Source organism: Cololabis saira, chromosome 8 (assembly GCF_033807715.1).
Source record: "Cololabis saira isolate AMF1-May2022 chromosome 8, fColSai1.1, whole genome shotgun sequence".
NCBI classification, from domain to species: Eukaryota; Metazoa; Chordata; class Actinopteri; order Beloniformes; family Belonidae; genus Cololabis; species Cololabis saira.
This window is the reverse complement of record NC_084594.1, coordinates 9,467,366-9,481,347: the sequence shown is the minus strand read 5'-3', so window position 1 is coordinate 9,481,347 and position 13,982 is coordinate 9,467,366. Positions and strand designations below refer to the sequence as shown.

General features: G+C 39.4%; 1 protein-coding gene across 2 annotated transcripts in view; it reads right to left on the bottom strand.

The window, feature by feature from the left end:
* Positions 1–2,738, bottom strand: part of col2a1b (collagen, type II, alpha 1b) — a 91,558-nt gene extending 88,820 nt beyond the window's left edge. For both annotated transcript variants that reach the window (XM_061726707.1, XM_061726708.1), the window contains exon 1: positions 2,383–2,738. In XM_061726707.1, the coding sequence (XP_061582691.1) occupies positions 2,383–2,470 (88 nt within the window). In that variant the 5' untranslated portion in view covers positions 2,471–2,738. The remainder of the gene's footprint in view (positions 1–2,382) is intronic.
* Positions 2,739–13,982: the final 11,244 nt, after the last annotated feature.

The following is a 13,982-nucleotide window of genomic DNA, read 5'->3' as shown; positions in this document are numbered from 1 at the left end:
GACAGACTTTTCATTCAGTATTTTTTTTTTTTTCTCAGATGACAGCTCTTTCCGATGGAGGTGGTCCATGACTGAATGCAGCTACTGTGCATGGCTGAAATAACATCACTCATGAACATGTCACAATACACGTAGCGGTAATTAGCAACATCTGAGTTTATATGCTGGCTGGTGAAGACAGAAGGGACGAACACCTGTCAACAGAAATGCTCTGCCTGGTGTTACAGTGAGTCAACCTGTGCAGACGGATAACTGATGCAGCAAAAGGAAGGGCCCGGGGGTCCGCGCTGCTCTAGGAACGACCGAGGAAGGAGCAAGCTTAGTAGCTGTTTACCTTTAAAGCACAACTTAACTCTAGGTAACCAAACAAACCACAGCAGCAGCAATGAATAGTCTCTTTCTGGAAGGGACAGAGTGGACAATTCACAAACTACTGCCTTGTATAAACAGGGGGGTGCATTTTTAAAGCCCATCTGGAGGCCACGGCTGTGTTAGATGCCAGTTCAAACACGTCAGAGAAAATAAAATGGTAAGCTTTCATGCACATACCTGGCAGTTTTGACGTCTAATTTTACAGGCCTGAATGAGGCCCTGCACCTGTCCTTTCACTGGCTGAGATATGAACAATTATCCCGATATGGGATATTCTGGCACAAAGGGTCCTCTATCTACTCGAGAAGGGATTTTTCATCACAGGGGGTCATTTCTAAGTGTGGTAAAGCCATGGTGTCCTCCTGTGCAGGGAAATTAATACTTGGATAGGAAACCCATGTGAATTTAATTGATGTTGTTCTAATTTGCTTTCAAAGTCTAAAGTAACATTTGGGATTCTATCCTGCGCCGACCATATAGAAAACCCAGATGTTTTCTTAGAGGCTCATCTGTTTTTATGGCCTTTAGTAACTTGTGGGCTTCAGAATTGCTTTATTCTTGTCAGATTGCCACCGTTGCCTCATGACTTGCATGAATGATCAGTCAGGGGCGTGTAAACTGAGATCTAAACACTAGCTACTTCTCTCTCGTGATCAATTCCAGGTGAGTGAGACTACTGTGCCGAGATCACAGTCAGACACCTCGACTACCTCCGTCCCCCATGGCCGCCAAAAATTACAAAATTATTCTCTCACTGAGTAAAAAGGAGGTCTTGATCTCCAAAGACTTTCTCTAAAACGGTAATCTGACACTTAAAATTGCTTTGACATAACTGAGCCCCCCCCCCTTCCTTCTGCAAAAATGAACCCAGTCTTCACTTCAAAAGCAAATAAGACTTCACTGGTGAATCAAAGACTTTGCTTCTCAGAATTAAAGTCATAAAGTCCCTGTGTTAATTTATTTCCAATCACATCTCTACCTCTCCGGCTCTGGGCCAAATGTCACATCACAGAGGTAATTTTTCAAGCAGATGGAAATGCTGAACTCATTTGGAACTTCATTTTTGTCCTCTTGTGGCCTTAAAGTGTCTTAAATGGATGCTGGAAACAATGATAATGAAAAACAATCCCATTTCAATTGTACTCAAAAGGAAACAGAAGTATTTTAGTGTGCAGAAAGATATGCAGACTGTTTACTTCTCTGTAAAGACAGCATCAAAATAAGCACTTTGAGAGAATTTTAGTTATTGGTTGACCTTTTTCTTTGCTCTCAACAAGCCAAGATTCGCCTGGATGCCCTCTGACAGGGATGGAATGTGAGAACTTTTCACCAAAGGCCCTTGAGCCTTACCACCTTTCACTTTTCGTGCATCCCCTCCCCCTCTTCCCCTCTATATAAAGTGAATCTGCAGTTTTCAAGGAGAATCTGCCAAGACGCCAAACGCGCCCACAGGTGTCAGGCGTTATGACAGAAAACAGAGAGAGCAGAGAAAATCAGTGAGTGCAGGAATTTCAAATATCATTCTGGTTTCTAATCACAAACTCTACTTTAATAGCAACAAATAACAAAGTATATATATATATATATATATATATTTATATATACATATATAGAGAAAGATTCCACGAGGTCCAGATGGTACTCCAGCAAGACAACCCATGTGTCCAACCTGGAGCGTTATTTCGCGTAAAAGTTGCAAAGCTCTCCATCTTTCCGTCTCATGCGCATCAAAAACTCTCATATACTGTTTCATCGCACCTTGCAGATGCATAAATAGAATAACTCTTGTTTGACAAATACTTCTACTACCGCTATTATTAGTCCTACAACTTTTTATAGATCAAAGTTTTCAGACGGTTTTATATCTGTCCGTGCGTAAAAAGGATGATGGAATCACCCAGACGCAAAGTTTAAATTCTGTGCCTAAAGATAAACTTATCTCTGCAGGGAAAAAAGCTTTCAGTGTTCAACTTATATTTTCTTTTCAAGATAAATAAAACTGTCACTTACGGTCGGCATCCAGTTGACATCTCACTAATAGACAAAGTTGGGATGCTACAAGTAGCAGTACAGTCCTGGAATCCATAAACGTGAACATGTCTAAATATTAGACATGCAGTGGCCCCAGTGGGAGAAAAGAAGGGTTCGAGGGGAGCGAAGGCTTCTCTCAGTGTTTAGAGTTTTGTGTCCCCAGTTACAAAAGCCGGATCATTCGACATTCAGCCCTCCCAAGCAAAAAAAAAAAAAAAAAAAAAAAAAAGAAAGAAAAAAAAAGAAAAGCTATGGGGGAATCCAGCGGCAGGATCCGGACCTGCAGCAGAAATCAGCACCGAGCGCTTCAGGCCAGACGCTGTACTTTTATGTCCCCGTAGCCTTCAATGAATCCTCGTATATTCCCGAATATCGGGCCGGCCCCTTTACCCCCTGTCAGGCTGAAATAGGAGTCCCGTCTTTTCCCTCCCATTCTGTCTCCCAGGTTCCTTTTTCTGCAGACCACTCCTCTCCCCACGTGCTGAAATCAGCCCAAGAAAAGTCTCAAACTTTTTTTCCCCCCCTCCCTCATTTGCTCTCCCTAATCCCCCTCCCGGTTCATTGAAAGCATAGCGATGTCAGAATCACTTCGTTACGCACAGGGAAGGAAGGTGCGCTTTTTTTGTCATGTAGGTCTGTTTTTGTTTGAATTAGAAATGTATTAAGGGTTTATTCCTGGTATTATATTATGCTCTGTTGGCATCATGCTCTGCAAGTGTTCATGGATGGTAAACGCATGTGTATTTGATAGTTTTGACTGTTTTGACTCTCAGAAAATTAGAATATTCTGATAAAGTTCTTATTTTCTGTAATGCAATTACAAAAATGTCATACATTCTGGATTCATTACAAATCAACTGAAATATTGCAAGCCTTTTATTATTTTAATATAGCTGATTATGGTTTACAGTTTAAGATTAAGATTCCCAGAATATTCTAATTTTTTAAGATAGGATATTTGAGTTTTCCTAAACTGTAAGCCATGATCAGCAATATTAAAATAATAAAAGGCTTGCAATATTTCAGTTGATTTGTAATTAATCCAGAATGTATGACATTTTTGTTTTTGTAATTGCATTACAGAAAATCACAATATTCTCATTTTCTGAGACAGTCCTGTATTTTTAAATGAGTAATACAGGCTCGAAGCTCCTAATAAATCAGTAATAGAGGGGAAAAAAATCAATGAAATAAGCAACAACAACGCCATTATGAAAGGTAAGCATAATGCAATATAACAATGAGTTAAAGGGTATAATTTTTTATTTATAACAGCTGAAATAAAGATTTAAGATTGTGAGGATACCCTCTGCCACACTGCAAAAACTCAAAATCTTACCAGGAATATTTGTCTTATTTCTAGTTAAAATGTCTCATTTAGTCAGAAAATCTCATTACATTTAAAACAAGAGTCATTATCAGAAAAATAACTTGTTATTTGACAATTTTGACAATCTGTTTCAAGTAAATTTTTCACTTGAAATAAGTAGAAAAATCTGCCAGTGGGACAAGATTTATCTTCTTATTACAAGCAAAAAAATCTTGTTCCACTGGCAGATTTTTCTACTTATTTTAAGTGAAAATCTACTTGAAACAGGTGAAAATTGTTTTTTTTTCTCCAGTGATGAGTTGATTTTTTTGACTAAAATTTTTTAACTAGAAATAAGACAAATATTCTTGTTAAGATTTTGAGTTTTTGCAGTGCATTAACTCCTGCTCTGAAGCTGCATAACACATGTTTGCTGGGTATCATCCATGAACCCCGCTGTGTAAGGCATCACGACTGAGAGGCGACTGGAGGGGCGTGACATGAATGGGTCGGAAAGTTCAAAGTCAGACTCAGCATGAATTAATGCAACACTTGAAAGGTTAACCTGTGTTGGACATTTTAAAAGTCATTTTAAAGTCTGTAGTGACATTATGATGACAGCTGATTCTGGGGATATTACAGTGCTAGTTTTGTTGGATTTAATATCTGGATTTGTCAACGTCGATCATGATATTTTGATTAACAGGCTCTGTGATATATTTGGTCTATCCGGCCTGGCTTTAGCTGGTTTCAATCATATTTTCTGGCAGAAAGTTCAGCATCTTTGCAAACAAGACCATGTCAGAATCCACAAGCGTGTCATGTGGGTGTACCTCAAGATTCAGTTCTGGGTCCTCTCCAGTTCCTTTCACAGATTCTTCCTCTCGGTCTGACAATTAGGCAATACCCTGATATTTCTGTGCTAAGGTATATAGCTTTACTGTTCTTTCAGACCTTCAGAATGTGATAAGTCTTGACTAGCATCAAACAGTGTCTGTGTGACATCAACTTGAAACTAAATGTAGAGAAGACAGAAACTCTAATTATCCCCCCGAAAGCAGAATCTCTGAAATAAAGCAGCACCTCGGCGCATTATGCTCCTCTGTCCAGCCAAGCCTCAGAAACCTTGGTGTTATTTTGGACTCTACCATGTCTTTGGAACGTCATTCGAGAGAATTAATTAAAGCAGCACAACGTAACTTTCAGCTTTTGTTGAGTTTGGCGGCATCTTTTGGACAAAAGCGGTAGTGCTTTACCAGAAAGAACACTACGTTTCCCATGAGCACCAGCGCGTACTGCCGGAAAGATCCTGTCCCGTCGCTGCATTTGTTTTGATAGCGAATAAAGACGGGACGCTTTTCTGTTTCACCAAGTGAACAGAAGGAAAAAAAAGATGTTAAACTGCTGGAAAGGAACTGGAATTTACCGGGATAACTTAAACAAGGAAGCCAGGGAGCGGTATATGGAGAAAATAATGATTATTAACGGTTTGGATCCATATGAAATCCCTACTAAAGAATGGAGCTCCTCGTCAGAGCTCCACTCTTTATTAGGGATTTACTGCCGCAGTTCTGCAGAACCACTGTCTCCGGCTACCTTGTTTAGGAGTGTTTGGCAGCTGCTTTGGTAAATGTTTGACTCGCCATGTGTTTCAATAAATTAGTATAATAGTACAACATACAGTACATGTTTTGTATCCCTCTTACTTCTCTTTTTTTCTTTTTTTGACTGCTATATTATGCTGAAGAGGTTCCGAGGCGTAAGCAATATTTTTGTTTTCCTCGTGAGATTATTCTTTTTCCTCTGCAGCTACAAATAAGAGTTAATATTTTTTCCTCAACAAACTAGTTTTATCTGAAGATTGGGGTTAATCGCAGCGCAGAGAGCTGGCCAGCAACTGCGTTTAGCTGGCGAAGTGGGGAATAAAACCCGTGTTTTGATCCGACCCGGTCTGTGTGAGTGTTTGCCGCGATCCAACCGAGCCGACGACTATTTCACTCTTTTACTCTGTTATATCAGATACTTGGCCTGCATGGTTCTGCCTCCAAGCAGGAAAGCGGTGAAAAGTTAAACCATTATTGATCTTTTCCCACGTCTGTTGTGTGGAGCTGCTGCAGCCACAACACAGCAACGGGTTACCAGCTTCTGCTGAGCTCTGCGCTCCACGCCCCGCCCATTTTCGTCTTGACTACAAATCAGGAAGGAGGGGGAAGTGACGTATGCCGTAAAGCAGTCAAAGCCGTAAAAATGTGTAGTTTTTTAGTGTGGCAGGGTTCCTACCATGCTCCTCAAAGTTACATAGTGCCAGTGAAGGCGATACAGACCCCTCAGACCATGACAGAGGTTCATTAAACCTGTTGGAAGTTGATGTACCATCACAATGACTCTGGAAATATTACATTAAGGTGGAAAAGTTACATAGTGCCGCTTTAAGAATTGCTGCTTCTTTAAACTTAGGAATATCACCAAACTTCATAAAATACTAGAACGAGAGTTGAATATGATTGATCATGCATTTATTTCATCTCGTTTAGACTTTTAGAAAGACCATACATAACAATCTACAAGCAGTCAAGAATGTTGCTGCACGTTTGCTAACAAACAAAGAGACGACACACAACCCCTGTAAGGTGACGGTGCTTTAGAGCAGTGGCCCCTCGGTTGTGGAACGCATTGCTGCTTCTTTGCATTGCCTTAACTCAATTTAACCTTTACAAAAGCAGCTCAAGACCTACTTATTTAGATAGGCTTTTAATTAAACTTGGGCTGGTCGCATGTTGTGTATGTTCTTTCTTGTGTTTTTCACATTTTATGTTTGTTTTATCCCTGTGTCTTTTTAGGTCTGTCTTATGAAAGACACCTGTGAAAAGTCCTGCATAAATAAACTTTACTTACATTTGTCAACAAACAAAGGACCCGAGAGCACATCTGCAAATGTCAAAGCAATCAAAGAAAAGCCAGGCCATCATAACCACTGCATCGGTTTCTTTACAGTGATGTTATTCAGAGGTAGACGTTTTGTCACAAACCCATCTTTGCTTTATGATTTGCAAAGTCAGACAGCTTTAACTCATCTCAGTATGAACGAGAGACAACCTGCCTTCAAGAATCCAGAGATTAGTACAGAGGGATAGTGAATGAGTTACTGCAAGTGTCTTGCTACAAGTTTTATGACTTACTATGGCAAATCTGTTGCAAATAAAACCAACCAGCATCCGTTGGTCCCTATCCACAATAAGCCTTTGTCACAACGCATTTGCACTGGATTGATGTTCACGTTTGCAGAAATGCAACTTGATTCTTGACTCTTCAAAAAAAGGAGGACACACTTTTTTTGGGCTAATGTCGTCTTATGCTCACCAACATGAGACGCATGACCTCTGCATGAGGAAAGTGTGAGTTTGAGTTTGAGTTAATAGCAGTTCAGTTTATATTTTCTGAGCAGCTGGAAGATCTCTGCCACACACTCCAGCCTCCAAACAGTTTGCTGCTTTATCCAAATCAGATGGCTTAAAGGGCATGAATAATATGCTCAATATGTGAGACAGATTTTTCCTTTTGGTTCTGTGATGAAATTTGCATTGTCAAGTATATGCACAGTCACATTTATTTCCATCCACAGTCGCATTAAATCATTTGATGGGGAAGACCATGTGTAGTTTTCTGCAGGACATCCCAAGGATTCAAAGAGAAGTTACGGGCTCTCTGGTGGTGAATCCATGTGTGAAAATGATGGCTCCTGCTAGCAGAACCACTGATTCACAATTTAAGCCTGATAAATCTTGGCATTGTCATCTTAGAAAAGGAAAGAAAAGAGTCCCCTGGCGGAAAGAAAATTGGTAATTTAATAAATCCAGGTAGTCAGCTGACCTCACTTCTGGGGACATAGCATTACTGAGCATATAGTTAACCATCTAAATCAATGCCAGATCATAATATCGTCCCACAGGCTTTTTCACGGTAGCCAGCAGGTTTGATGACTGCATCACTGCTCTTCTTACCTTGATGTTTCTGGAAGAGGAAGAGGATGACTGGAGTCGTCAAAGCAAACAACCATATTCCACCACTGTAAAATCCAGTTTTTATAATCCTTGGCAAATTGATAAAAAAAAAATTGTTCCATATTTCTCACTGGGAAATTGTTTTTTCGTAAGGCAACACAGTTGTTTTATCAGAGTAGCTTAAGTTCTCTTCACAAAGTGGACTACATCCCTTCCTTAAAGCAGCACTATGTAACTTTCAGCTTTTGATGAGTTTGGCGGCTCCTTTGGACAAAAGCGGTAGTGCTTTACCAGAAAGAACACTACATTTCCCATGAGCACCAGCGCGTACTGCCGGAAAGATCCTGATCTCCCATCACGTGCATTTGTTTTGATAGTGAATGAAATAAGACGGGACGGACTTTCAAAACTACTTTTCTGTTTTCAGCGGTCGTTTGCAGGATGGATAGCAAAGAGGTAATGTATCTATTTTTGGCTAAACAATATAATATGACGAAGTTCAACTTGGTTTTATTAGTGAAGTGTTTCAGCGAGATAATGCGCCGCAAACTACAAACGTTTTTTAGAGGGACTTCGTCATAAATTAGTAGTCCAACATACTTACTGACAAAATAAAAAAATACTTTATAACCTGTGAATAACTGAATGCCCATTCCTTATATTTTGCAGATCATTCCTGCACAATTTTACAGTTCTCAGGAAAAATACTAGAACCCAAGACGATACCCCTGTATGTGAAAACATTCTAATTTTGATTCTTATTGAACATAGAACTCTACATTTACATTTGTATCATAACAATTCTGTCTCTCTTGTCGGACATCCCTCCACGTCTTTCAGCTCACGCCAGCGAGTGAACGCCGGGCCAATGTTTATTCTTGTCCGGGCATTTTTTTTTTTGTCCGGGCATTTAGCTTGTTACTCTCCCACTTTCTTTTTTTTGCCTCCTCCGACAAAACTTTTATTTTCTTCGTTTTTTTCGCTGCTTCGGCCATGACACCAGCTTCTGCTGAGCTCTGCGCTCCAAGCCCCGCCCAGCTTTGGTCTCCACTACGAATCGGGAAGAAGGGGGAAGTGACGTATATCCGCTAATAGAGGGGGCTTTCATGCAAGTGCAGCTTTCCCTGGTCAAAGTTAAGAAAGTCAAAGAGCAAATGTTTACATAGTCATAAAATAAATTATTTTGTGTCTTTGAAAAATACATGTCAAATGTTCAAAAAACCTTGTTATTTACTTAATGAGTGTTGTTAGAGGAACTGAGTTCATTGATTGGCTATTTATTTACAAATGTAGCCACAGATGAAGACAAAATCAATCTTGTATGGAAAAAAGCGTTAAAAATCACAATAATCGAAGAATCGTGGCACCAATAATCGAATCGAATCGACAATCGTTATAATCGAAGAATCGAAGAATTGAAGAATCGAAGAATCGAAGCTCCAATAATCAAAATCGAATCGAATCGTGAGGTACCATTGTTTGCACACCCCTAGTTCCTACCATGCTCCTCAAAGTTACATAGTGCCAGTGAAGGCGATACAGACCCCTCAGACCATGACAGAGGTTCATTAAACCTGTTGGAAGTTGATGTACCATCACAATGACTCTGGAAATATGATATTAAAGTGGAAAAGTTACATAGTGCTGCTTTAAAAATGATAGTTCACCCAAATCTGGTAATGATCTAATAATGCATTGGTCAGTTCAGTCACAGGTGTCTAATCTTGGAATCAGTCAGTCTGCCTGATTAAAGGGTTAAAAATGGTCACTCTTCTGTGTGATATCATGGTGTTCAGGACACACCTCAAATATGGACCAGAGAAAGCAAAAAAGAGAGACTTTAGGTACATCAATGTGAGATCCAGCCATCTGATGCTGTTTGAACCAAAGTGGAAGACAGAGGACGACTCCACTGCTAAAAAAAGATCATGAGAAATCCCAACTGGAATTTGCCAAAACGCATATTGACGAGAAACAAAACTAAAAAAAAAAAGCTCCTCACTTTGTGGCTGATGTGATTTTGATCAGTTCTATGTTCACCAATGCAAGAATGAAACATTGAAAGAAAAGAAGAGTGTAGCCACTATGAAACATGGATGGGGCTCGGCTATGGTGTGGGCCTGCTTTGTTGTGTCTGGCAGTGTGTCTTGAATCCGTGGCAGAAATCCCAAGACTGTCAAGGAATTCTGGAGCTAAATCTGCTGCCTAGTGTCAGAAAGCTTTGGTCTCTAGTTGCAGGTCGTAAGTCCTTCATCTGGATAGTGACCCACAACCCACAACTAAAAACGCCCAACACCCAAGTATTCTTCTATCAGCACTGATCTATGGAAAGAGCTGAAACGTGCAGTTTAGAGAAGACACCCTTCAAACTGAGACAGCTGGAGGACTTTTCTCATGAGGAGTGGGTCAAAATACCTGTTAACCAGTACTCAAGTTGTAAAAACAAATCAGGGGGGATGGTGGATTTTATCATATGGGGACAGATAATTTGTGCTGATTACAAATAATATAATATATTACAAATGATAGCACTGACCAAAACACCTGCAGAAATACTGCAGGAATGACATAGCAGCAGTTAAATGCAGCCTTCTGTAAGGTTTAAATATCCACTGGGCTTACATCAAATACATCAAAACACAACAATAAGAACAGTTTTCTGAACTTATCAATATGACTCTGTCCTTCACAGGATAAGTAAAATGGATCACTGCAAAAACGCAAAATCTTAACAAGAATATTTGTCTTATTTCTAGTTAAAATGTCTAATTTTAGTAAAAAAAATCTTATTACACTTAAAACAAGACTCGTCACTGGAAAAAACAACAATTTTCACCTGTTTCAAGTAGATTTTCACTTGAAATAAGTAGAAAAATCTGCCAGTGGAACAAGATTTATTTGCTTGTAATAAGAAGATAAACCTTGTCCCACTGGCAGATTTTCCTACTTATTTCAAGTGAAAATTGACTTGAAACAGGTGAAAATGGTCAAATAAGTTATTTTTCTGATGTTATTTTTCTGGTGATGACTCTAAATGTTGAAATAGCAGTAAAACCACATTCATTGATGAAATGACATAAGGGATGGAAAGGGGGGATGGCAGTTTTACAGGGGGGGATGATTTGGACCGTTTTTATTTCAGGGGGGATGCCATCCCCTCTCATCCCCCCTCAACTCCAGTACTGCTGTTAACAGGTGCATAAGTCTCTTTGAGAGTTATAGAAATTGCTTGACTGAAGTGATTGCCTCGAACATTGACAATCCTAACTACTTAAACAAGGCCAGTTGCATAATTATTATTAGTATCATTATTTCTTTAATGATTCGGTTGAACCACAATTCAAAAGCAATGTGTGGTTTTCATTAATCATATCACCTGTGTAGGGTCTTCATCCCCCCCGCATGTTGCGACTTATACTCTTTAACTTTTGACCCCATCAAACTTTATGGGAAACAGGAGCAGCTGCTGCGTCCTGAGTGAGCAGAAGTAAATCTGTTCTCTGGTGTTCGGCCGTAAGGACAACTGCAGTTGTCAGTCGGGCGAGGGAACCGCACTAAAAACAAGTACATAACCAATTCTGAAACTTGCAATTAAATACGTGAGAAATTTGACTTTACATGAGCATCAGAATTCTTTTTTGGGCTACAAATACAGACTTAAATTTACCACCACTGAAACTATGCAGATCAGAGTTATAGTTCACTCTAAACATCACTTATAAACCACGTATATGTATATCAAAGTTGTGTTTACCATGTTTTCCCTTCTCTTCAAACAGTCCTGAAAATGGAAGAGCTTGTAATTTTGTGTATTTTCAGACATTTTTTTGACACTGCTGTTGCATGAAAAGCCTATAGCACACTGTGTATATTCTTAACCCTGATATATTAGGGTATAATTTGTTCTCTTTTGTATTTGAATGAATGAATGAATGAATGAAAACCTTTATTGTCCCCCTAGGGAGATTCGGTTTGTCATCCAGCAACAGAACAGTTTAAGAAGAGTTAAAATAAGTTAAAAAGAGTTAAGTTAAAAAGCAGAGTAGATTAGTTGGTAATAAAAACAGTTTAAGAGAATAAAAGTCCAGTACACCTATATTTGGTGGCTTGTCTATAAACTATATACAAGCAAGGGATCAAAGACTGGTTTTCACTGACATGTCAATTTACTATTCATAGTCTAGATCAGGGGTCGGCAACCCAAAATGTTGAAAGAGTCATATTGGACCAAAAACACAAAAAACTAATATGTCTGGAGCCGCAAAAAATGAAAAGTCTTGTATCAGACTTAGAATGAAGGCAACACATGCTGCATGTATCTATATTAGTTATAACTGGGGGAAGATTTTTTTTTTCATTATGCACTTCAAGAAAAAAGTCGAAATGTTGAGAAAAAAGTTGAAATGTCAAGAAAAAAGTCAAAATTTCGAGATTAATGTAAAGTACAATCTCGAGAAAAAAGTTGAAATGTTGAAAAAAGGGACGAAATGTCGATAAAAAAGTCAAAATTTAGAGAAAAAGGTTGAAATGTCGAGATTAAAAAGGAAGAAAAAAGAGAAAAAAGAAGAAAAAAAAGAGAAAAAATGAAGAAAAAAAAATGAAAAAAGAGAAAATAAGGAAAAAGAAAGAAAAAAAGAAGAAAAAAAGGTCAAACATTTTTGAAAAATCTCCAGGGAGCCACTAGGGCGGCGCTAAAGAGCTGTATGCGGCTCTAGAGCCGCGAGTTGCCGACACTTGGTGTAGATACTTAAAAATCAGCTGTTGTGTCTTTTTTAGTGCCTGATGGCGGGAAGTGAATAATGCATTGGCCCATGTAGTCAATACCAATTGTAAAACTTTTAAAAGGTTTTGCTGGGCAGGAATGCATGCTACTATATGGTCTCAAGGCATAATGTTTGACATTTTGTGTGATTTGCAATGGTGTTCTGCGTTTTAGTAGTTATATATTGTTAACATATATCTTGAAAGAGAATTACTGTAATTGAAGACAAACTCAATGTAAATGGTGACCTGTACTTAGAGAGGCATACATATTTATTGCCTCTTGACTCAATATCTGTGTACGTGCAAGTTTGTACTTCAGAACTGGGACTTTCTAACACAAGCTGATCCCTTGTTTCAGACAATGTGAAGCCTGATCATGCCTGGAAAAGAAATGAGCTGCTGCAGCATCCTGGACCTGAACCTTGAATAACACAGACCTTCAAAAAGGTGCCATAGACCCAAACACTAAAGAAAAGACCAAAGAGAGCACACAAGACATCATGTGAGGGAGGATTGAAATCGCTAATTATGATGCAGAAATAAATTATTCTGCTGGACGTACACACTGCTGTGCGTCTAGCGCTGCTTTGAGGAGGTAGACAGTTTTGGGAACGGTTGGCGAGTACGGCTCTGTAGCTGTTGAGGAATGAAGTCTGTCTGGAAAGATAATCAGACAGTATGGGAAAAAGAAATGCAGAAAGAGAGAGAGGGAGAGCGAGAGATGGGGAAAGGGGCAGACGGTGAAGGGAGGCATGCAGGAGTAAGGTGGGTGGGAGAGTTGGAATGCAGAGCGAGGGAGGGAGGAGACAACTGACAGTTGAGAGAGGGTGGGACGCTGAGAATGGCAAGGAGGATGAGGTGCACAGGCACGGAGAGCTTTAACTGAAGCCATGTGAGAGCCCAGCAGAAATAACAAAAGCTGTGACGTCACCAGCTGGGCTGGCTCTGTCAGACGACCTATAGGCATAATGACATTACTTCCAATAGCCTGGTTTCTGCTCAGTGGGCACATGGGTAGATCCAGAGCTAACTTGCTGCCTATTTTTCAGATAAAGTTCTTTCAAATTTCCACATTTCTAAAATTCGAAAATATTTTTTTTTTTTCAAATGATTTTTCGCAAAGTGTGAGGACATAAATGGCCTAAGTTGACCTCCACTAAGGTAGTTTGAACAAAGGTTGTACCAATCTGCCTCTAAATTTGATGTGTGCATATTGTGAGAGACAATATGTCAAAACTGATTAAAATATGTGCAGCACTGTTGTTAGTATTCATGGTATCTGTGTATGTGGGACTGAGAACAGATTGTAGTATCTGCGAATGATTAACCAAATCAACCTGTGGAATCGAGGAACAGTGAAGATGTATTTGGTTTTGTTTTGGTTTTAACAAAAGATTATACTGTTCATAATTTTTATGGACAGGATTTCTAGGCGCAGCCAGGGGCCGAAGGGGATCCGGTTTGGGAACCACAGGATTTCGTCTCTGCTTTTTGCGGATGATGTT